The sequence below is a fragment of the Nestor notabilis genome, unplaced genomic scaffold (genome assembly GCF_000696875.1).
Source record: "Nestor notabilis isolate BGI_N333 unplaced genomic scaffold, ASM69687v1 scaffold8379, whole genome shotgun sequence".
Lineage (NCBI taxonomy): Eukaryota > Metazoa > Chordata > Aves > Psittaciformes > Psittacidae > Nestor > Nestor notabilis.
The window spans coordinates 31,469-57,220 of record NW_009943199.1 but is presented as its reverse complement, the minus strand read 5'-3'; the positions used below and the strand labels follow the sequence as shown (position 1 = coordinate 57,220).

Genomic DNA, 25,752 nt, shown 5'->3' with positions numbered 1-25,752 from the left:
CAGCAGGATGCAATTTTATATTAAAGACAAAACTGAACAAATAACATTGTACAGGATATTGCGGGTTCACTTTGGACACATAAAAATATTTAGAGCTCACATGGCCTCAATAAATTTAGAAACACAACCTGGGAATTCTACAGCATCTTCAAACTTCAAAACTGCACGTTGAGAAGATTTTACTTTTCCTTATGCATTTCCCTTACACAAATCAAACACAGAGCTCACGAGACAAAAGAAATGGGAGAAGGAATCAGAGCTATCTGAATATAAATTTGATGAGAAGAATAAGCTCACCACAAAGCACAGACTAATCTCAAAGACCATTGTAGAATACGAAATCCAACACCATCAACCTGCTCAAGATACCAAAAGAAACCCATTGACCCCTATCCACTTGGCATTCAGACCGAGCTCAAATCTGCCAGTTTGGCTGCTAATCTTATTTGACAGTATCAGATTTGGTTCCTGTTAGCTGAATCCATTACAGGACATCAGTCACACAAAGTAAACAGGGTGATCAGTGAATTTCTTGGTCCTTCTGCACAGCACAGGCTGGTAGGCTAGCAGAGACATAAGGTGAAAAGATGACTTGGACAACTCAGGCTAGGGGAAGAACTTACGCAGTCAGTATGCTTTCAGTTTTAATGTGTTATTCTAGTTCCACTTTATTTTGATTTGCTAATAGAAAAGTTGCCTCTAAGGTTCTACATTTACAGTATGTTACGCCTACAAAATCCTTTGCTGTTTTGTCTGATTCCTTTTATGCGGAGCAATAAGCGCTTGCCAGTGGGGAAAAGAACTGCCCTGCTCTCCCCATCAACACTGCAATCTCACTGCCACCTTTAAGTCTCACATACACATATGTTATTAAAATCACATTCCTGACCTTTCACCCAGCAAGTGGGGCATGGAGTATATTCTGCAGTGATATTAGAGTACCAGGTACTACCAAAATATGATTTATAGGATTGCTAGTGTTTGTAATAAAAAGTTTAGCAGGTGGATCAGGGTTTGTCTTCTTCTGAAAAACACAGTTTTATAGATTGATTAGGTATGTTCTTCTCTGGATATCTCTAATATTAAAGCTAAGAGTCACTTTTATTAATTCTTGAAGGGAAACTGAAAATCTCCCTCACAAGAAAATCCACACACTCTCAACAGTTGTGTTGCAAAATATTTGAGACAGTCCAGATGCCTAAAGCACAGTATTAACTGAAAAGAGAACATCTGCAAACAGAAATTTATCCACAGAATACTTTTCATTTTCTGATTGATTATTCTCTTTGAACTCTATATTAGCTTACGGTTTGGGGTAAATTGCATTCCTGGTTTTATTTGTGTGAGGTCCCTGCCTAGGAAACCACAGAAAACACTTTCAAGAGTATTTTCAAAGGCTGGAAGGACACACAATCATCACCTTAGCACTATTCCTGGCAGAACACTGCACTTGTTTATTCATGTCAGCTCAGTTTATGTATGGCATCCTCCCACAGTGACAAGAATTGAGGTCTGTGGGAGTCAGGTGATGCCAACTTCAACAAAGTGAGCTTAAGATTTTCTCTGCACGTGGAAACGACTAGGCAAACAGCTACCGAGGTGCTGACGCCGTTCTCCTGACTTCTGCATCTTGGATGGTGTTGTCTTAACCCTGGATTAACCTAACTGCTTTCACAGTAATAGACTGCCATGCCTTTAATTATGCATGGCAAGTAAAACCTTACAGTACAGCTCAGGCAACTGCTAGTCCTTCATGCAACAATAGGCTTGCAAACTTGATCTGCACATACCATCCAATTTCCTATGAAGCTTTAGAAAAATAAGTGCATTTCAACTAAATAGCCAACAGGTACCTCTCTTCAGCTGGGTACCATAGCTAAGGCTTAAACTTCTTCACTGTAAGAATGATGTATGAAAAACTGTTTGGAACCATTGATCTGTCATCACAGAACATTCCAGCAGCAGTAAATAATACTCTATGACTCTGTTCCTAACATGTATAGCCATATATTAAGCAAGTATGATATCAAATTTCTAAGAAAAACTAGTACATGAGTAGCTCCAAGGACTACCAGAATAAACACAATAAATGACATAATATTTCATTTAAAAATAAATTTAAATTTAAAGCCTTTTCTAAAGTCTTGGATTCTGTAATTATAATCTTTCAGAATATTCCCAATTTATAGCTTAGAGAAATCATTAAAGTTTTCAAAAGTCCACTTAGTTTCATAACTGAGAAATGCACAGAGGAAGACAAAATTATATTTGGTATGCAAGGTGAAAGTTGCTTTTTTTCCAGCTGTAGATACTGCTATGTGAAGTCTCCAAGTACCTGAAATAAGTGCATTTTAAAAAGGATTAGTTTTGTGATACTCTATTATTATCTTGCAAACGTATCATATAAACACAAAAAAGAGTTAAGCTGTTTTCCTGATAGCACAGTCTGAAATTAAGATTTAAAAGCCATGCTTATGGATTCATTTTGAATGCAGTGATAGTTCATGATCCTGAACTATCTATTTTTGGCGTTGATCTTTCTTATTAATTATGTTAGAGCTGACTCTTCATCTTCTTATAAAAATTGCAGCAATATCCAGTATGGTTCGTAGAAGAGAGCGAATTCTTTATGAACATACAGCTCCCAGTTATCTGGACTACTTAGTCAGATTACATGACTACGCCACTGAGCAGAGGTGCACACACCTGGCTTTGTGCTGAACCTGTTTGGTTCTTGCTAGGGCTATAAACACAATGCAGGACAGATATACTGCTTCCAGACCCTGCTCAGGTCAGAAATCAGTTCTACTGTTCTTCCATAATCCCTAGCATAAGGTGTTAAACACCTAAACATGGTGAACTCGGTTCTGTGAGCTGAGCTTAATGTTTGCAGGTGTCAGCATAGATCTTCATGTAGCTGGTGCTAACAAGTCTTGTTGGAGACACCCAGCTCCCATTTACACATTCCTCACTAAAGGCAATCCACTCCCTAACTGTGTCTGATTTGGGAGAGTCTACTATAGTTTCAAAATGCCAGTATAAGCTGCAATAAAGAAAGATCCTTACAGAATTTTATGTTTTGCTGAGACATTAAGAGCAAGTAAAATGTTTCCAGAGGACTGGATTCATTTTTGTACCAAGTATTAATCTGAATTTACCATATGGAACAGACCAATTACAGAGCCTTGCCAGCTTGGGCAGTATACAAAAACAAAGGGGAATGTTCTCACTGATTAATTTAACCTCCCACTGAAGCCACATACCTTCTGGCACTCACCTAAGCTAAAAGGCTCATTGGGCAAAATACAAACTTTGTATGGATGAAGGTCTTCATTCCAAAATAAATATTGACTTATTTTTTGTTTTGTTTACAAAGGGATTGTACATTTTTAGAGCTATTTTTAAAGGTTTCTTCACAAATTGAAAAGTTAACCACAATATCCTCTCCACCCAATAGCCCTCTACATAAACACCCCACAAACAGCTCACTGTTCTTTGTAGTTCTAGTGTGGCAGGTTGCAAACCTATTTTTGAGATATTGTACCAACATCTTTTCCTCACTGACCTGAGTTTTATTTAACAAAAGACTAAAAAGCAGAAGCTTATGAAGGTATTCTCTTTTCTCTCAAAATATTTATTTCAATATGATTTTAAAATACCAATCCCCTTTGAAGATGTCTGCCAATGAGACAGAAAATGCACCTCTCTTCTTCCTCAGAACTCTCTGTAGGTGTCTTGAGAGAAGCTAGTCATGTTTTAACATTGACCAGTGCTGTCAATGAGTGAGGGCAGGCAGGATCTTACATTCCTACCTTACTCTCAGTGAGAATTCTTCTATAGAAAAATACCTTGTCCTTAAAAAAACCCAAACACATCATAGGATGCAACAATAAACATCTCAACTCTGTATTTTATCCATGTGTTTCAATCTTACGCTTGAGATGATCATTTGTGAAGACAGAAGAAGGGTAACTGTATGACAATTTAACTTTTGAGCTTTCTGTCAAGAACATCAGCAAAGATGAAAAAGATGTGATTATCTTTCAAAAAGTATAAATATTTTCTTGCAATTACATCAAAATTCTCAGGAATGTAAATGGGTCATATATAGCCTAACAATCAACAGCACTTTGTATGTGTTAAATTCATACCAGATTGTTACATCTTACTGTGGAGAACATGCCAGGACTCTCATAAAACATCATTCTAAGACACTATTGTTAATATATTTACTCCACAGCAAATCCTCACTGAAAGACAGACAGAGAGACAAGCACCTTTCACTGTAGTTGCTACATTCGCTTAGGATATCTGAAAGCAAACTATATGAACAACCTAAACCCAGTAAGTATTAAATCTAGTGTTTGCCCCACCCCCACCTTCCAGCCACTTCAGAAGCCAATTTGGTTTTGTATTGTGTCTCTATATAAGAATCTCATTTGGAAGAACACAGTGAAGAACAAATATTCTCAATGATTATTTAGTAATATGACAAGCTAGACAGCAGAATAACGGCGTTCAGCTAAAATAAAATCAGAATGTTCCAAATAATTATCAAGAGTATCTCTCAATGGTATAAAGCCAAGTCTTTCAGTATTTTGTTTCAGTTCCATACTTTTTATTTCAATAAACATGTTCACCTACCATAACAGCTGAAATTATGGCCATCTACTGAAGTCTTTTAACTTGCTACTATTTTTTTACTCTTTCAAGAACTTTATCTCTCATGGATAGAAAAGTACAGCTTTTTACTATTTAAAAATAAGAAGAGAAATGTCTTTCTAGCTTCATAGAAGCTGCAGAGTGACTTTATCTATATTCTTTTCAATCTTTTTAGTCAGTCTAATGAATCAAAACATTTAATTTACATTTTTAAATATTTACCTAACACCTACTTCCAATGATATTTTGAAATGTAAACATTTTTGAAAGCTAACATGTACAAATCTAGGGTACACTCCTGACTAGCAAAAAAGAATGAACAAAATTTAACAAGAAGTTTCTGATTGCAGACTAGCACTTGCACAGTAATACAGACTAATGCAATTTAAAACTTTACATAAATCTGAGAATAATAAGACAAGCCATCTTAGATGTATCAGAAGATATTTACTACGTAATTTGACTTCTGCATCTGGACAAGGACATGTGCACCCACAGAGTCACTGAACATGGCTAAATGAAAGCTACATGAGGGTAGGAGTTCAAATAAATTGTCTTACACTTCTGTAATACGGAATCTTTCTAGCAGTGTTACCTACAATTTTTCAGCATGCCTATTTAACAGCTCCTTTGGCTTTTTACTGGTTTTGCTGTAACAATACATGTATTTTTTGATGCATGACCGCCATCTTTTGGACTTCTACTAACATTACAATTTTCCAAGCCAGGGGATTGAAATGTTGTCTTTACACATTTCATGTTTGTTCTTCAACAATATCCAGAAGATACAAATTTATGCTATACTTATTCTCTATTTGATGTTCATATATACACTTAAGTCTTACATTATCAAGCGTTTGTTATCGAAACACAGTTTTGTGCCAAGTATTGAAAATGTTTATCCTTTATCTTAGAATATGCATCATAAAACATGAAAGCCCGTATTTCAGGTGTAAGCACAGGCTTACACACAAGATTTCCCATACATGCTGACTGTAGTAATGAAGCCTCAGCGAGTTGTATGCTAAGAGAATGCTCTTCCTTTCTCTGCTTTCCTTTAGCTACATTACTGAAAGTAAATCCCCCTAGCTCAGGCATTGCAGCTTCCAACGTAGCTGTGCCTAGGAAAAACTATACTGGTGACTGCATGTTAGTGGAACATGTCGTACAAGTGTGTATTCATCCACAGGAATGTATGTGCATTTGTGATAAATCCCCTGGCCTAGAGAGTCTAAACATAGAATCAAAGATACAACATGCTCAGAAAAAGCAGCACTGAGTGGCTATGGGACTGTATAACCTAAACAAGAAGAAATGAAATAATGCTTTTTATATGTTTCTCTATGAAAAGTCAGTAAGTACAGAATTGCCCATTTCACCTCTGTCTGCAGGATGGCAGCTCTTTGCTCTTTAGCTGTAAGGGACTCTTTCAGAACTTCAATATGCTGCTTGCTGTCAGAGAACTGATTTGTAAGGGTCTCCAGCTTTGTCTGCAAGGCCAGCAACTCAGTGTCTTTGCGTGACAGCTCCTGTTTCACCTGACCAATCTGAAAAAGAAAGAAAAGATGCGCAAAGGAAAAATAATGTATATCTTCCTTACAAAATAACTATAAATTCACATAACTACGAACAAACTAAACTTATCACATGGAATTGTGAAGCCTTCAGTTATCTTGAATGGAAGGCCAGCAAAAATTTGTGTCATGAGCAAAAGATTCAAGGAAAAGAACAGGGGAGCAAAAGCATCAATTTTTCAAGGCAGGTTCTTTAACAGAGACAGTCTGTTCTTAGATATCTTTCAAAGGACTGACCAAAACCTGTTACTCCACAGGGATAAGTTTTAAATGAAGATGAAGCAGAACTGTAGTAAGAAAAATACCCTTACCCTGTGATATCAGAAAAGATGAGATACCTCCAGGTCTCTCTCAGAAGCATGATGTTTGCTTTGAAATGTCAAACCAGTGAGTTTCTGTCCATCTCTCCATCTAATAATCTAGCCTCATGCTTACAGTGTATGTAAACACTTTTACATTCCCCACTATTAAAAAAACAGCATTTCAATCTTCTAAGAAATAACTTTTAATTTATGGAAGCTTCTTAAAGCAGATGCAAATACACATCCAAACACAAAAACTGGTTGTGGAATTGCACTTTACCAAGAGAAATTTCCTAGATTTAATTTAGTAAATTAAATCAGTACCAAAATGCCAATTTATTTTAACAAATCTAAACTGGATTATCATGTAAAAAGACAAGCAGTAAGAAATTTAAAAGTAAAGCATTGAAGTGAGATGAAATCTCATTCTGAGTCCTAGCATCACCCAGGACAATTTTGATGTAAATCTGAAGAAAAAAATATATTAAAGAGGATTGGGAAGTCTAAATGTAGACCTATGTCCAAGTTTATAACCAACTTTCTGGTTTGCCTCCAATATACCTCACAGAATAAAATAGCAATATCTTACTTTTAGATATTGTATAGCAGAGGTGGACGTATCTCTAAAAATGAAACAGTCCTCCCTTTTTTAGCTTGAACAATTCTGTTCAAAATCCCTCAATCCCCAAAGTATGTTGTCCAATGTTTTAAAACAGAAATTAAAGGACATCACAAACTGAAAAAAGCCACATCTTTGGGAATGTGTCAAGAACAAAATTAAACTGCTATAAGCTATAAATTATATATATTTTATTTTTAATTAGAATAAACATGTATTAGTAGAAATGACTGAGAGGAAAAGCTTGGATAAGTGTGGTTTTGTCTTTACAACACTTTTCAATAAAGGGCAATTAAAGAAAAAAACTCCTGACTGAAAATTAATAAAATAGCATCAAAAGATGCCATCAGGAACTCCTGTGTTCCAGTGTGAAACAGCATACATGAGGAGATAAGCAAGAAGGGGAGAAGAAGAAGGACATTTATCTCAAAAAAACCTCACACAAACTATTCTTTTAAAATGGAATAATGAGAAGGAGTATAAGAAGAATTTAATTTATAGAACTACTCAATAGTTTATTGTTCACTTAATTCAAACATCCTAGGTTTGGTTTTTCATATTTTTATCTTTAAAAGCAAACATGTCCACAGAATGACTTCACCACCTATTTACATTAGATACAGAAGTATTGATATTAGCAACGCTATTTCTGCTGTCAGCTATAGGCCAATACAACCAGTTGAACAATCCTGCTAGGCACAGGAGAGTAACTAGGAAGAGACTAACTATATTCTGCTAGTTATGTTATAAGCTAGTCATGACATTTCTGGAGTATCTAAACAAAAAAAGGATCCTTAAAAATTTCAGATGACCAATTTTTTCAACTAGTAGGTATCCTGAATTATAGTAAAACTTTCTCAAACCAGTTTGGTCTTTCTTTGAAAAGATAATCCTTTTTGGAGTCATCTCAGACAAGATGTTTACCCTAAATACTTGTGAAACGCTGCTATTTAAACACAATCATATTTTGTTACATAAAAATTTCGCAGTAGCACCTTGAGATTATTCTCTCTAGAAATCCCCGTTTCGGAGCTGTAAGACCACACTGCCAACGTGATTAAGTTCTTTAGGAAGAATGCAAGGCATACCATTCCAAGTTGCAAAAGAAATTAAGACAGCATTAAGTGTTCACACCTCTCTTCTCGGTGAGACACTATGATCACTCAGAAAATGCATTAATTTCACAGCAAAGGAATAACCTAAGTTCATGCTGCTAAAATTAAACCATCGGTTTTAAAAAGCGTTCAGCATCCAGCTTTTGTTATTTATTTTTTTTGTGAAACAATGTTAAGAGGTTTCAGCACATTTTCAAATTATTTTTGTTCTAGTAGGGTAAGCAAATCTCTTTGAAAGTCTGGCCCCAAAATGGGTGCTGAATACTTTTGAAAAGAGTAAGTTATTGCTAGAACAGCTCATACCGTTAAGGAAACCATTAACAAAACAAATATAAATGTTCAGTCGAAGAGTGATGTTATGGACACCAAAACCATGTGAACAAAAAAGGCAGGCTACAAGGCTGAGCAGGCTGTTAGTTCTACTGTTATACCAAGTCGTTAAGAAGTTAAGAGAAGACAAGCTACCCCAAAGCCAGAGAGCTAGCAAGCCCCAGTGAATGGCCACTGCACACAAAAGATAAATCTTACTGCAGAGACCTCGGCTTGGAGACCAGCCACTCTTTTTTTCAGGTCCTCCCCTTGAGCCTCTTTGGCACTTAGCTCTTCCTTCAGTTGCTCTACCTGTCACGACATTGTTATGCTTTAAATATTCATCATCTGTCAGCTTCTAGTTAGCCTGTGTCAATCCAAGTAACTAAAAGTGACAAGAAACTGAACAGAAGGATCAACACTGGTCACTCATTTTCTCTTCCATTCTTCATTAAGTCTTCTCAAAAGTTTAATGTCTCTGTGATTTCATATAGGCTGCCAGACAAGAACTTGATTATGAAACAAAGATGTATAGTTATCGTTACGTTTATATATGTCAAGTATGGGGCACTTCACCCAACGCTTTTGAAACTGGAATTCATGAGGAACTTTGGACAAGAAAAGGGACGTTTTTCAGTTTAAGAGAAATAAAGTTAATTGTCAAGATACAGCCACAGATGACTATACAATACAATACTGAAAAAATAAATGTTGTGCAATTACAAAACAAATTAGGACAGCAAGATACCATGATTGGAGCTGGCTGTGAGTCATGAGTGAATAAGTTATCAAAAAGGAGAAAATTTTCTGCAGGAAAACAAATGAGCAGACAGTCGACAGAAGAGATCCAGGAATGGAGCAGCTAAATAGATCTGAACGCCCACAGAGGGAGGGGAGAAGCTCAAGAGTTGCTAACAAGGGAAGAAGGGAAGAAGGAAAGAAGATAGAAAAAAGAAAGAAGGAAGAAATGATGGAAGGAAGAAGTGCTAAAATCATCTCTGCATTCCTAATTTGAAGAGAATTCAAATCCTTCAATTCCTAGAAGCACCTCAGTGGGGTAAAGGGCAAAAGCGTAAAAGAACAGATTTGGTTGAGATAAATCAGTGAGCTGGCATGAGGGAACTGGAAGAGACAAATACTTATTACATGTTTCTACTTTAGGACAAGTAACACTTCTTGAAGAAACTTTCTCTTTCTTTGACAAACAATTTCAAGCAGGACAAATGCAGTAGGTTACAATTCTTCAGTTCCTAGGAATTTTCAACCTCTGTTCCAGAGATCTGTACACAGCTTGCAGTGAGTACACAAAACCTAATTCCCGAATTCAAAAAAGTAAGACTGCTTTTAAATTTTTAAATTTCCTTTACAAGGTGGCCTGAATCTTCATTAGAAAATGTTAGGGCCCACTAAAAGACTGAGAAACACTTCTTAGGGGAAACAAAGAATGAATTAACTTTTGGCTGTAGACGATTCTGTAGTCAGTGTCCATGTTCATACCTGAGAATCAACATGTCTCACTGCTGAATTTGTCCTGCATAAATTAATGCTGACACTACCACTGTTGTAGAATTCTGATTCCACTACTGGAAGGAGAGTGTAATGGAAAGCCATTATAGTGAAAGTTCATGCTCCTTTCAGTCTTTACATAATAAAAGGACCTACTAGTTATAACAGCTGCAAAAAGAAATACATTTTTCAGTAGGCCACATTTGAACAGACCAAATAAAACCCAAAATTAGAATGGATTAGCGATGTTCTAAAGATACACAAAACACAAAAATCCTCCTGAAAGAAAAGAAAATCAGGTGTGAAAGTAAAAGCAGAATTTGGGCCACTGACCTTCCTGAACCACCATTACAATATTTTCAAATTTGAATGTAAAATTCTATTACATGTTTTTAAGTTATTTTAGTGACTTCAAGGCAGAATACAAATAAATTCTGCTTCTCAGCACTGGAATGGGAACCCAGATTGTAACTCCTTAGTGAAGTCTGAAAATTTCTTTCATCTGTTCACTAAGCTTAGTTGATCTCAGCACTCTCATTCGTTTTCTCAGTACCTTATTTTTCATGAATTTGGAATGACTACGGTACACCTCCATTTGCTTCATTTCCTCTTCACGTTCTTCTGTGCTCAGAGCTCCATTTGACTTCAACATCTGAATCTCCTCTTCCAAATCCCGGAGGCCACGCTCCATGGAAGAAATTTTTGAATCCTGAAAACAGTTAGAAGAGACAGATAAAGATACACAGTAAGATGATTTGTTAACATACCAATGGAGTGAAAAATAAAGGAAATAATTTGTTGGACATGTACCTGCCCTTGAAATTTACTCCTGAAGTTCCTACAGAAATAAGCCTACACCTCTTTACGCAGCATCTGGCTGAGTGCTCAAGTACTCGTTTTTCAATTTTTTATGCCTTTCAAGGAAAGCAAGAGTTCAGTACTGAAAGAAAACATGGCTAGGGGCATGGACACAGTATATGATGAATAAATAAAGGAACAGGAGAAAAGGTTGCCTTGTAATGCAAAGCTGTACAAACCAGAGAAATTTAATTAACAGTCACAGTAAAATGTGACTGCAAGAATGACAAAAAAATGGGTTTCTGCTACTAGTGCTTTAAACGCGGTCACAGATGGAGAACATAAAAAGCACCATAAGCGAGGAAAAGATGCAACAATCTAGTTTTGGGTGGACAATTAGTTTTGAGTGGATAAAGCAGATCCTTCAAGTATGCTGGCTCATATATACAACATATAAAAAATTTCCATGGATAAAAAAATATACATCTAGAGACATCAAACAGTCAATCTACCATTATCCTCATAGTTTTACAGGATGATCAGAGGTTTTCAATCTACTTGATCTACTGCTTCTTTAGAAGTTTTATGTGTTAGGAACAGCAAGAACAGACTAATACAGCACACAGAGCTTCATGCATGCTCATGAACATGGATATGTATTTATGAGTTGTAATCTCTTTCTCAAAAATATTACATCTTTCCTGAAATACAGGTAGGACTTGAAACTATCCTTCATTCTTTCACAGACCAATCCTTCATTTGTTTTGTGTTGAATAACCAAAGCTCAGCTGAAAAAAAAAAAGCCTGAAAAGATTTTAATGTATAGGTTTTCACTCATGAGGTAAGATTTTTCTAAAGGACCATTATGAAGATATAGTCAGATCTCACACTTTTGTTTCAATGCTTAAGTTAAAATCAGTAAAGCGGGCTTGTGCAACAAAAAATTAGAGAGGTGGTAAGGTGAAGTATTAAGTTCTAATTTACAGCAGTGTTTAGTTTCAGCGCTCACATCACTTCCCAGAAGTAATAGTGTTTCTCTTTTGATAATAAAGACAGCTTATTGTTACCAGATGGTCAATTAGTTTTCATTACTATGGGCCACGAAGCTGACTAATAAAAGAAAGATGGTAAATGAATGGCTCCAGGGTAGAAAGATGGGAAATGACTATGGAAAACATTGAGATTGAATGGAAAGAGTTGGAAGGGTAAAAACGAAGGAAAATAAAGGAAAAAGGCGCAGGTAAAGGCGTGAGATAAGGGAGGTATGAAAATGGAAGAGAATGGTTAGCAAAGGTAATTTCCAATTTTTTAACTGTATTTGTCCAAACCCTGTCTGATGCACTTTATGGACCATACAGTATGAAATATGATCACATAAAGCTGTGTAAACCACAGGCTCCACTTGTGGCTCCGGAGCTCTTGGCAAATTGCCATTGTTCCATTAGATACTTGAGAATTCAATCACAAAGTCATCTAGAAAAGTTAGGTTTAGGATGACATACAGACATTTTTCTAGCCATATGACCCATTCTTTAACTGAGTTTTGAGTTTGTAAATGACTAACTTTGTTGACACACAGAATGCAAAGCAGTATTTCAAATGTTGACATTATAAAAAGAAAATAACCCCCATCATTATAAAGACTTACTAATCCATCATTTCTATCCTTGTAATACAACGGACTCTTGCCTAACTGAAATAAAACTGCATATGCTGCTGCAGGCAGACAGAAGGCAGGTTTCTATTGTGTCATGAAGCAGATCTGTCTCTTCACTGATCGATAATAATATATAATAAAACAGTATTAAAATATACTTATTTTAAATTAGAAGACTGACAGAAGTAGATGGTATTTGGTAGAGTCACCTTTCATATGAAAAACCTATTTTTCAGAGAACAAATCGTACTGCTGCCTATATGCAATCATTTACCTTCATCTCAATAACAGTTTGCAGAGCCTTTGTCTTGGCTGTGTCAGGTGCATTTTCAAATCGACGATGGATCTCCTGTATCAGCAGAAAAGAAAGCAAGAATTATCCTAACAGCACTTTGTTCCACCTACCAAATACGAACAAAATTACTAGCAGCTTCTCTTTCTAGTACACAGCACAGCTATGTATTAGAAAGAAAAAAAAAAAGGGAAAAAAAAGAAATTGCTTTTCCTCACTTGAAAATTCATGTATCTGAAAACAGAATAATTCTGAAGATGATTCTTTAAGATTAAAAAGGTGAAGAAAGATCCAAGAGTAAAAAGTATCCTATTCTGAACTGCCTGAGTTTTTGCTAAATGTAGTCTTATCTCCAGCTGTACCTGTCTCATCAGGTGTACCACCATCCAAAGACTCTTGTTGTAGAATAAAATGAAAAAGCTTGATAAAAGAAATCAAAACAAATCCTTGTTAAATTTTAGAAACTGAGCAAACAAAAGATAAGATAAAAAAAAATATGCCAAAAGTCTATTTTGAATAATGTATTACAGCATCATAGAATCTTTTAGGTTCGAAAAGCCCCTTTATTTTAGTAGTGCAATTTCATACTAGATGATTTCCACTTGTGCAGAGACATGGTCTCTGACCTGAGAACATAAAAAGCAACTACTACTAGGGAAATGGAATAAATGGAATACACAGCAGGAGAACAGCATGTCACTAAAGAGATTCTGACACAACAGTGTCTGCTTTTTACATTGCACAGCGTTTTCCCAAATAGAAAATTATTCTAAGCTTTTTCTTTAGAAATGCCTGTATCCCCACTGTCTGAAGTGATGCCTGGCGCTTTGGCAAAGGAAATGTCCTACTTCTATCATCTTAACTAATTCCATTGTGATTTGGCTGACATAACCTGCTGAAAAACAACACCTCCCACCTCTTGACTGTGCAGTAAGGACTTAATTTTGGCATCATGCCTATGATTCTAAAGAGCCTGAAAACAGGACTACAGGCAGACTGGACCTTGCTAGAACACAGATTTAAGTGTGGCTGCTGAAGGCAGTGCATAGATATCCTTCGTAATTGTGAAATATAGGTTACATACTTATCTTTCAGTGGCAGAATGGAGAAATACAAAATTTCATCTCTCTGATGTATTCATATTACATTGAGGACACACAACCACACAGATGAATGAAAATTCATTTTCAACCAGGACTTTACACAATAATTAAAAGCATAGGGTCACACACAAATATCAGGATCAGAAAAACACAAAAATAATATTTCATTCCTTGCAAGTTATGCTTTCTGATGAAGTATCAAAGCATTATTCCTTCTACTTTCACACATAAAAAACTTTCACAAGTAACTGATATTGTTCTGTAACAGCTTAGTAAACTTCAGCATCTTCTTACCTTTGAATGCAACTGAAATTATTATAACATGAGGCGGCTCATATATATGTATATATATATGGGGTTTTATTTTAATGAAATGTTCGGTGATTATTTCAGAAAAAGATAACAAAAAAGGGGAAAAACCTACTTGTTCCCCAGTTATGTGCATCATGCATGCTTTTCACTGTTAATTACCATTACTATAAAAAATATGCACCATATTTGTTTTTCAGTTTAGCAAGTGGGCACTTTTAGCCACCAGATATCATCACAACATTGCCAAGAATATTGAAGAATGCCATTTCTGTTCTCAGTTTTGTGTTTAATACCTTATTATTACAACCTAGTAGTTTCTACAATTCTTTGACATGACCAAGAAAAGCTGCAGGTGGAGGGACACCTTGTTACCTGTTAGGCACTAGTGCTACCACTACAGGTATACCGTGTCCACTTTGTTGGTGTACAATTTCAAAATTATATTGATATATTGAAGAGAGTCCAAAGAATGACTGCAAGAGCATAATTTGTCTTTAGGGGGAAAAAAACCCCAACTTTATGGTGCAAGTTGATCACAACTTTAAAGGACTTTCACAGGCAACAAAAATTGAAAATGAGCTGTCCTGTCGAAAAAAACTTTTAAGATTCAATCACTAGAAACTGAAGGCTAGAAACAGACAGAATATCAAACAGCGTGGCCACCTTAACCAGAGTTGGGGTTGCTACTCCACCACTACCAATTTTTAATCAAGAATAGCTATCTTCCTTTAACAAAACAAAACAAACCTTACTTCAAAAAAAGATATAAACTAAAGGTGTGAACCACATTACATCTGCCAGGCAGGTCTGCAAGGGAACACAGTACTCCCATGAGAAACAATACTGTAATTTTCTGGTCAGCATAACTACACAGAACAGGTGATCAAACACACTAAGAACATTGAATATGTAAAGAATAGCTGTGATGGAACTATTTTAATGCACCAAAAATAACAACAAATTCTGTGAGGTTTTTTCTTGACTAAGAAACATCAAAAGAATTGAAAATTAGAGAATATAGTTTAGAATTGAAAGAGTCCTCAATATTAATCAGTATCAGCACTATTTCTTAAAAATATTAATTTCTTAAAAATATTAATAAATAATACACGCGCATAATAATGAGAGGAGGAATTTAATCAGAAACATTTTCTTCCTTCATAACTTGGTCATATTATTGTTACTCGCTCAGTTATTCCTGCCTCTGATTTTGCATGGGATTTGGAAGAAATGTGAAAGTGCACTTTTAAGCGATGTTTTTATAGTAGAGTAGGCTGTGTGCTTAAAAATACAGCAACTTATCTCTCAGTAGCACCACAAGATAAGCACTTTCCAAAGCAAAAAAAGGCATACCTTCCATTTCCTGCAAAATCCACATAATCAGGAAGCACATACCACATTAAAAATAGAAAAATACGCTCTCATACTTCAATTTCTTAACAAAAAAAAAAAACAAAAAAAAAGACAAAAAATATGTGCGATTAAAAGCAGAGCTGTAATTCTGATTTTTTTATTTATTTTTTAATCTTAACTGGCATAGCCATTTAATTACAATGAAATGCAAATGTTACAACCAAAGTAAAATTTCACAAGCATCCATCAGTTCAATATTAACTATCAATATTAATTTTAGAAATTATTTCATAGATCTATAAGATCAAGTAGATCTTTAATTGTGTAGAAGGACAAATCATATCTGACTAACCTGATTTTCTTCTACAGTGAAGTAACTGGTGGTGAACAGTGTGTGTTGCATGTCCTTCCAAACACCCCTGAGACCAAATTGGTGAGATACAGACTGGATAAGTGGTTAAGAAGGTGGGTGGACAACTAGCTGCACTGTCAGGCTCAAAGCCTGGTGATCAGTAGTATGAAGCCAATGGGTAGCTGCTTGCTATTGACAACCCTCAGAGCCTGATACAGTGGCCAATACTGTTCAGTGACTTTATTAATGATCTGAAAGATGGGACAGACGGCACTCTCTGCAAGTTTTTAGATTATATGAGATTTGAGGAAGACATGAATTGGGAACAAGCAGTGTGCCCTTGCTGCTGTTAAAAAAAATCCAAACCCAAACAAAACAGCGTAAGAGGAGAGGATGAGAGAACTGGGTTTCTTCAGTTGAACAGAAAAGAAGGCTTGGAGGGAACCTCAATGCCCTCTCTGGCTTATCTAACTGGAAGCTGTAGAGACAATGACACAAAAAGTCTTTTTGGAAGTGCATGGTGATAGGCAACAGGCAAAAGCTGCAGCACAGAAAATTCTGAATCACTAATACAGAAAAAATTTTACCAGGACAGCAACCAAACACTGGACTAGGTGCCCAGAGAGACTGCGGAATCCCCATCACTTGAAATTGCTGATATGAGCATGAGGTTGCATGAGATGACCCCTGGGAGAGCCCTTCAACCTGAATGACTCGTTTATATAAATATCTTTACTAACTGGGACCTGAAGGTGACTGGATAGTATTACAATTGCTTTGTTTCAGGATTTTAATCAGTATTTATCAGAAAGTGCACAATAACCAGTAACTTTTAATTCTATTTCAGCAACATATAAAGCTTAACTGAAAATGTATGTATAATAGGAGTCCTGTATAATTTACCTCACCACTGTTAGAGTTTTGCTACATAAAAAGAATATCGTCATACAAGTCATAATCACAGTAGTTCCTTCAGAAATTATTTCTGTAATTTTCCCTTTGTCATTTCCTGCATTTGCTAAACAAAATCAACATAATTCCTTGAAAAAGAAATTGAATTTATTAATAAAGAGCATAACTTAGAAAGATTTGCTGAAAACTGCACACTCATGGAGGGTGCCAGCTGCTCTGATGCTCAGTTATCCCTGGGTAGAGAAACCAATTTTATGAATACATTCAGACAGTGATTTCTAAATCCAACCAAAACCTTGGCTATGAGGAGACTTAAGTTTGTTAACAAAGGCATCATCTAAAGTGAAAATTAAAACACAGCTTCCAGTTCACCTCAGTATTCCAACCAGCAAGAAATAAAAGCACAATCCCTCAAAACTTCAGCATTAGAGTCAAGGCAAGATAAAGATGAGAGAGACCAATTCAAATCATCGTATTAGCTTTAAGTAGCATATCATTGTGTTCAAGTCTGACAAGTATGGATCCAAAAGCTAAAGAAAAAATCAAAAATGAAAAAAATTAACATGACAATCCTAATTATGCAGAACTTTATTTATATATGTATTATTAGGCCTTCATTTTTCCTTTTCTCCCTCCTATGTAAGGTGCAAAAGCATGTATTTTCTACTTGAATTAGCTTCCAACTTCTTAATAGTATTTTCAATTTTGGTTTTTTCCTACTGCAAAGTTTCACACTTGCAGAAATAAAATTCCACAAATTTCATGTCCACTGAAGAGAACTGCAGGATAAAAGATAATATTAGTATCTCCAAGGAAAGTATACCTACGCTGTCATTTGTAAGCAAAACAAATTATATTACACATATTGATAAAAAAAAAATCTTCTAATACAACAAAACATCAAAAGACATTGAATTTTATGTATTTTTTAACCTCTAATCCCCAGCCAGATTTACACATTTCTAAATTGTTTCATATGACATTAAAAAGCCCATCCACAGGGGATGGAGGTGCTAAAACGAACTATTGAGAAATTTTACTTTGTGTGAGTAAAAGGAAAAAAAAACCATCTCTTTGAAGACTAAGTAGCTCAGTCATACAGAAAAAAAAGTTTGAAGTTAAAAACATTAAATCTCTATAATTTTAGCCCCTCATTCTAGAAGAAGTATATGATTAAACCCATATAAATTTTATGGATTATTTCACTTTGATGAGATCATAACCGTAACACAGAGAAAACATCCTGAGAGAACACTGCAGTTCCACTTTTTTTTCCCATTCATTTAATACCTACACATCATTAAATGATCATATAAAAATCATAAATTTGCTATACAAGAGTCAGAAAGTGTTTATGATTGTTTTCAGTCTGGAATAACAAAGGTCAAAAGAATGAAGCAGGAACAGAAAAGGTAAAATCTTTATTTTTTTAACTCATTAGAATGATGTCTCCTAGTATGATGGTAGTAAGAGCTCCAGTTACTGAATCTATCTACTTCAGAAACCCAAAAATGCTCCCTAAAAATATGTGTTATTTATGTAGTAAAAACTTGGAACAGGACAAAAGTGTTCTTTGAGGTGACTCTAATTGCTCCAATTAAAATTTCTAAATCCTTCTTAGAGCCTAGAACAGAAAAGGGTAAGAATTTTAACACATGCATGGAAAAAGAACTTCTTTGCAAAACTTGTCAGAGTTAATTAAAATCTGGTCAGATAAGGTAAACAACCTTTCTCTTCCCTGGGCACTGTTCAGCAGTGCTTTGACACTGTTTAGATGGCATGTCCATTCTTTCTTACTGAGCTCCTTGCTGCTGCTGTTCAGCCATCATAGTATCAAGTTTGATAATCTCAAACTAAGTCAAGTATATGTACATTATAGCCTAGTACAAGCCTGCTTGCTGCTTGTCTTACTCTAAGTGGAGACGTAATAAAGAATGCTCATAGAAATATAGTGTTACTTCCTAGAATAAAGTGAACACTGTTTGGTTCAAAATAGCTACAAACAGGAATCAGTTCTTGTAATAAGGCCATACTAGATGACTGCAATACAGTTCACAAATAGGACTTTGTGGAGTTGCCATTTCAACAAACACTGAAGATGAAAAGAAATAATAGCTTTTTCTGCCATAGCTTCTTTCCTTAAGTTCACTGTAAATGCATGCCTTTATGAATGACCCATTTCAGTGACTGCTTTATATACAAAACCACCCTTTATTTGTTAAGCACCACATCCCTAACTCCTTAAATCAGTTTTGCACTCAGCTGTATTAAAAATCCATCCTGTCTGAATGGGCCCAATTATTAAAAAAAAATAATTTAAAGGCATCAAACCTGTAATGTACTACCAGACACGGGTTCTGTGACACAAAGTACAAAGCTACTGTTAGTTCTTTCCTTGTTCCACACCACTGTAACATTCAAACCTTGAACCTAGCACTGACTCCTAAAGAAACTTTCCAGGTGAAGAGTTTCTGTTTCCAAATAAAAGGCAGTAGTCAGACGTCTGTCCCAGTTCTGGGAATAACTGTCTAATTTTGGCTATCAAATCTTTATGATGAACTATGTTGACATTCTGTTACACTGATATTCCAATGAACACCTCACCCGACCTTCAACAGCTGCTTAGCCTCAAAGTTTGAGCCAACCACTCCCTTTTCCCATGAGAATGCTGTAGCTAAGAAGATCAGCAGGCAAATGGTTAGGGCCATGTATATTATCAGGACTCTGAATATATGTTACACATGATGGGATTGAAGGCTTCATAGGTCTATTGGGTAGATAAGAGCAAGCATACTGGCTAATGAAGAGAATACGTTTAGGAACTTCCCCTCATACGTCCTTAGTTCTTATGATTTGAGACATCAAAGCGTATCCCTGTCTGAGCAGGAGAAATGCAGTGGTGTATCAGTGTATCTTGGCGACTCCAATTAGTATATGCCATAGCACTGCTCTGAACAAAGATGTATTTAGCTTTCAGAGTATGTATGGCCAGTAGCAACCCTGAGACAAATAGGTCATCAAACAACTACTGTTGTAAAGTCTGTGCTGATATCCCATGTGAAGGAGTAAGAAAACAGGACAACACTCTCAAAGCCATTTAGCAAATATCTGACAAGAACAGACAGCTGGCAGCTTCTTTTTGTTCTCTCTGGGCACAACAAGTACAGATTATTTTGTTTTATTCCTTTCTTCTAGGCAGATGAGAAATTTGGCCTAAGTTTTTTTCTCCAGAAACATATTCCTAAAGACAGACAGTAATGAACAAATCAAGAGAGAAAGGTTTAACTAAGTTGGTGTAATGATGTTGGACTGTCCTTACAAATCATACTTTGCCCATAGTACTCCATGTGTCTAGAACACCAGATGTGGATATAACCACACCATATTCTGCCATAAATTGCACTGATTTTTGGTCTATTACTCTGTTTAGCTAAGAAAAATGTATCTCTATTCAGTGCATTAAAATGAAGGGGGAGAGCAGGGAGGTTGTCAAAAAGAGCACAGCAAGCTTCATTATCTTGAGAGCTATGTGCTGTCACTGCCATCACTGACAATCCTGCAACAGGTGAGTCTGGAACAACAAGGTGGCAGTTAATGTAACTTGGAAGCTATTCTGGAAGCTGTAGTCCAGCTGCTGGATTTCATCAAGTATTTCTTGCTGGTATGAGAGTAATTTGTTTCTGAAAGTTAAGTTTAGAATACCAACAATAATATGAATCATTTTCACTAAGACTTAAGAAGAGGTATTCAAAATAGCAACCATCTTTTTATAAGCTATGAAGCTGAAGCTTGTTTTCTAGGGTAGAGGAATGTGATGAAGTCACACTGTCATCTGCTGAAGTCAGGGCATCCAGATTCATGTCTGTGTTCCGATGCTCAATGGAACATCTAATTTCTCATTATTTTGTGTTAATGAGAGACTGTCCTCTCTATCAGTGAGGTGCCAAATACATCCTATGCTGTAGAGAGGATCTCTCCTATGGACTCGTAAGGAAAGATTGCATGAGTTCCCTAGAATTCAGGATGGTTGGGAAAAGCCCAAGAGAGTCAAATTGCTCGTGGAGATATCTCTCACTAACTGCAGAAGAATCCATTTCATAACCTGGATATGGGAGACTGAGACAGTGCTCTGGGAGATGATCAAAGATACACACTATCTTCCATACAAAGTACATTTAAGTAGCATTGGACATTTCAGCCTGTAAAAAGAGAGAACTTGGAAGGGAAATGAGAAATCTAAAATTATGAGTGGCACACAGTCTTGCTGGCGACCATCCACTCCCTGTGTCTTCCAGTGCCAGAGCAAGAGGCTGCAAAGGAAGCTACTGGGAGACAGGTTCAAATTTAAAACAAATGAGACGAAGCTTTTTCTGCAGCAGAGTAGGCCTGTAAAATCACCTACCAAACGATGCTGCAGCTGCAAAAGCTTACATGGCTCAAGAAGACACTGACTGCGTACTCAGATGGCAGATCCATGGAGGAAAATAAACTGACAAACCACAAAAAGTTCAAGAAAACTCTCATGAGTTGGGAAGATGGGAGAGAATTACAGAGACCTACTGTGCTTGTCTTGTTCTTACCCTTTCCTGGATGTTGCGTATGGCCATTACCTGAAAGAGAATGCTGAACTAAAAGGATCATTGGCCTGAACCAATACAGCTACTCCTTGGTTATGATCTTAGCAGAACATCAAGTGTGGGCTCTGTAAGAACTTCTTTTCCCTAGGAAATCAGTGCAATCTTTAATACAATCACAGTATCAGCGATACCTGAAGAAATCAGTGAATTCACATTTAATTTTCCAGGTCAGACTGCTGACCACTATGCCTGTACTGTCTGACTGAGAAATCATCTGATGACCTTGAGTCTCAACATCATGGTTTGAATTACATGTAGGCTTCAAAGTTGGAAAACTGGATGGATAGCTTTTTGTTTCAAGCTGCAGATCTTTATTACTATTCCCAGGAAAGAATTTTACTGGAAGTCTAGCACACTCATAAAGTCAGAAACAGTGGATTCTGATACCTCAGAGCTTGCTTTAGTGAAGATGGTCAAACCTCTTTTAAAGTTTTCTCAGTTTTTCAAATGTGTTAGAACATGAAGTATAAAGGCTGACCTCCCAAGCACATGCAAATCCTTTTGAGATACTAACACTTCCTTTAAAATAAATACTTAAAGAAGAGTTTAGCATGCCTTTCTAGATACTAAGAATGCTAGATATAGGAATATGTACCATCAAGAAAGTAGACTGATTTCTTCAAGGCAGCTCAAAAATTCCACAGTTAGTATATGGCGCAGCAAAAGGCTAAAATAACCTAAAACTATGGAAATACAGATAACACAGAAGATTAGCTGCGGAGGGTGATGCAGACACACGTAAGAGGTTTTGCACAGAGACAACTTCCAAGTGTGGAACAGGGATAACTACTCTGAACCAGATCCTGCAGAGCAGAGCAACTTGGTGCTCAGGAAGTTAGAAGCAGTCAACTACAGTTCAGCAACATCATCTGATTTTCTCCAGCCTCCTGTAGCCCCAAGCACAAGAACTGAGTTTCATGCAGACGAGTCTCAGTTTAGTTAACTCAGCCTAGCTCAGAGCTCAAGGACAGCACAAAGGTACTAACAAAACCCTTCTTGATGTGAAGCAATTTGGTAAGAAGATAATTTGGCATCTCTGCAAATGGTACCATGTTTCCATGACTAGGGTGCTCAGTTTCAAGGTTGGGTATCACACTGTATCAATGGCTTAAGCTACAAATTACAGTATACCCAGCTTACCCTTCTCAATGCATTAGAGCTGGGTAAGCATCAAGGAGTAATTAATTTTAAAGTGTTAAATAAACAGCACTTGCACTTTCAAACTCAGTAACTCATTTCTACCTTCTCCAGGAAATTTTACACAATAAAGGCTAGGATTTAAATGACTGATGATTTCCAGATTGTGTGAATGAAACAAGAATTCTTATCTCTCAACATCTACTCATCAGTAGCAGAAACAAATGTAACAGCATTCCTAAAAAATTACACAGCTGCTGCCAGCTTTTCATTTATCTTGCTGGACTTAAAGCAGAAACAAATGGAAGCCATTTGGGGCGCTTCCTGAAATAGATACAAGAATTGGAACAGAATTATCATTGGTTGCTAAATAAAGGAAAAACTAGTGTAGAAACTCTGGAATCATATTATCTTCACTCCAGACACTCAAGAGATTATTGCTCTCAAAAAAAAATAAATTCTGGCCTAAATCTGGCTCAGAAATGCAATGGGCCCTAGCTTTCTTATATAAATGCCTGCAAGAGCACAAGTACAATGGGTCAGGACATGTAAAACATATGAATAAGAGGTATTAAGAAGTACTTATTTTATTCCAGTACTTAAAGGGGGCTATAAGAAAGCTGGAGATGGACTTTTTACTAGGGCCTGTAGTGGGAATGGCTTTAAACTGAAATAGAGTCAATTTAGATTAGATATTAGGAAGTTCTTCCCTGAGAGGGTGGTGAGGAACTGGCACAGGTTGCCCAGAGAAGCTGTGGCTGCCCCATCCCTGGCAGCGTTCAAGGCCAGGTTGGACACAGGGGCTTGGAGCAACCTGGTCTAGTGGAAGGTGCCCCTGCCCATGGCAGGGGGTTGGAATGAAATGATCTTTAATGTCCCTTCCAATCCAAACCAATCTATGATTGATGTGCTGCAAACACTCATCTCAAGAACCTCTGTGCCTGACTTTGCTTACCTGGCTTCTTAGGGAAGGGGCTTAAATCTTGTGTATGCGTCAGGCTTTCAAAAAATGCTGAACCATGAAGTAGAGATACAATGCCCAAAACAGGCCATTAGATTCACACACACGCATTTTACACATACATGTATAGCTATCAATTCATGCATTCAATCTACAGATGTGTAACAATCTTCACAGAAAATCTTACCATTAGTGAAATACACGTTTATACATACGTACCTGTGTATGTACACAGTACATGCTGAAGTACTAGCCTTTTAGAAGTTAATGCTAGAATACTTCAAGGGCCTAGTTGACAAGAGTAAAATACATTTAACAATACCAAGAAATTTAGTTACACTGGTTACACAACAATTCCTTTAATTTTCTTTATTTTTCTAAGATATTTGAATTACATGTAGCCTATATTTTACTATAATTATTTTAGGATGATCAATAGTGAAAAACATCTGCCATTGTACTCCTCTGAGGTGCAATGCAGATATAACAATGGTTTTTCTTTTCTGTTTTCAGAAGGATGGGGGAAGGGGTTACTATGTGTGCAGCAGCGTCCCTTTAAGTAATCTTTTTTTTTGGCTGCGCATCCAGGGCAGCTAATAGTTTTATCAAATACCCTTCACAGCAAGCTGACTGTTTCCATGGAAACCATAGAGCACTCATCCATTACTCCCGCAAGGGTTTCTCTCAGTTTTCACCTCAATACAGGTAGCTACTTTCTGTCAAACTACAACAGAATGGAAGAATGAATTTTACAGTCTGTGTGACAATTCACCTCCAGAACTTCATACGAATGCTACAGGGAAAGTGGGGCCTAAATCACAAAACCCCAGAAAGCACACACAAGCAAGCCTTAAAGAAGTTTTGAAACAACAGGGACAAATTCTGTCAATTCTGCAATGTAAAAATGCAGCTTATAGAGAGGACAGAAGATTCTTTCCTTACAGCTGTGAAATGGAGAAGACACAGAAGAGCTTAAGATTGGAGATGAACCCAGAACTTGGTCACCTACCTCTCTCAGCATGTTGTTTTCTTTTTCCTTCTGCTCGAGAAGGCTCTCCAAGTGGTGCACGTGCATCTCTGCCTCAGCCAACCGTCTTGTTCGCTCATGATCTTCCTCAGTGGCTTTTGCTGACAGACCTTTGCTCTGCAGCATCTCCAGCAGCTTTTTGATGGACTCATCACGTGCATTTAAGGTCTGTTTCTGTGTCTCAATACGCAGTTCCATCTCTTCTAAGGTTTTACGTAGCAGGAAGAGTTCCTTGGCCTGGCGTTCGTGCTCTGCATGAAGTCGTTGGAAGTTTTCCTCTGTCAGCTCTGCCACAAAAGGCTCACTGGTTCTAGTGCTGCTGTCCTGCTGGAACAGCTGGTTCAGGTCCCGCTGGATCCGAAGCTCATCTTGGAGAGCTTGGATAGTCATCTGCATATGCTAAAAGAACAAATAAATAAAATCAGAGGATTCTTTCCACTGAAGAAATAAAGAGAATAGTATGAGCCACGTCAGTCCTCCTGAGCTACCAACCAAGAGGGAACTGCCACACTAACAGACCAGCTTTTTTTTTTAAAGCAGAACTGAGGTGGAACTGGGTTACACGACAGAAATTTCGAGTCCCAGTGACTGTGAATACTGTGGGTTAATGTAGTGGGATAATATAGGAGAATCAGAGTTTGCCCAGAAAAAAATCCTCACTTCTTATTTAAATGAACATTTGTTTTCTTCTCGACAAAAGTATTAAGACAATAACAGACAAGTACTAACACACTGAACAAAGACGTGATGACCAGGAATAAGATATAAACCAACTAATACATCTTTACTCTCTTAAGATGTACTTACAATTTAATCTAAATGTGAACAAGTCACATGGACTGATCCCTGGGGCCTACCTTTGTATTACAAAAGCCAGTGTCTGCAATACAGCTACTTCCAGTATTCACTAGGACTAAAGTATTAGTTAGTATTAGTTATACTCTCTTATCAAGCTTGACAAAGAAGACACTCTGTTAAGGTCTATAATGTAAAGATGTTGCCAAATTAATATTTGACATAAATCCAAGTACTTCACATTTCACTCAAATATTTGTGAAAAGAGAAAATGTTAAAATAATTGGGTTTAAGTATTACTTCAAGAATATATTTATCACACCTTCTTA

The 25,752-nt window shown here is 36.6% G+C and overlaps 1 protein-coding gene across 1 annotated transcript in view; it reads right to left on the bottom strand.

Moving 5' to 3' along the window:
- Positions 1-25,027, bottom strand: part of LOC104411394 (ELKS/Rab6-interacting/CAST family member 1) — a gene marked incomplete at both ends in the record, with an annotated part of 25,838 nt that extends 811 nt beyond the window's left edge. The window contains 4 exons of the mRNA XM_010021799.1: positions 6,042-6,209; positions 10,641-10,796; positions 12,817-12,891; positions 24,611-25,027. Coding sequence (XP_010020101.1) covers positions 6,042-6,209; positions 10,641-10,796; positions 12,817-12,891; positions 24,611-25,027 — 816 coding nt within the window. The remainder of the gene's footprint in view (positions 1-6,041; positions 6,210-10,640; positions 10,797-12,816; positions 12,892-24,610) is intronic.
- Between the last annotated feature and the right edge of the window lie 725 nt (positions 25,028-25,752).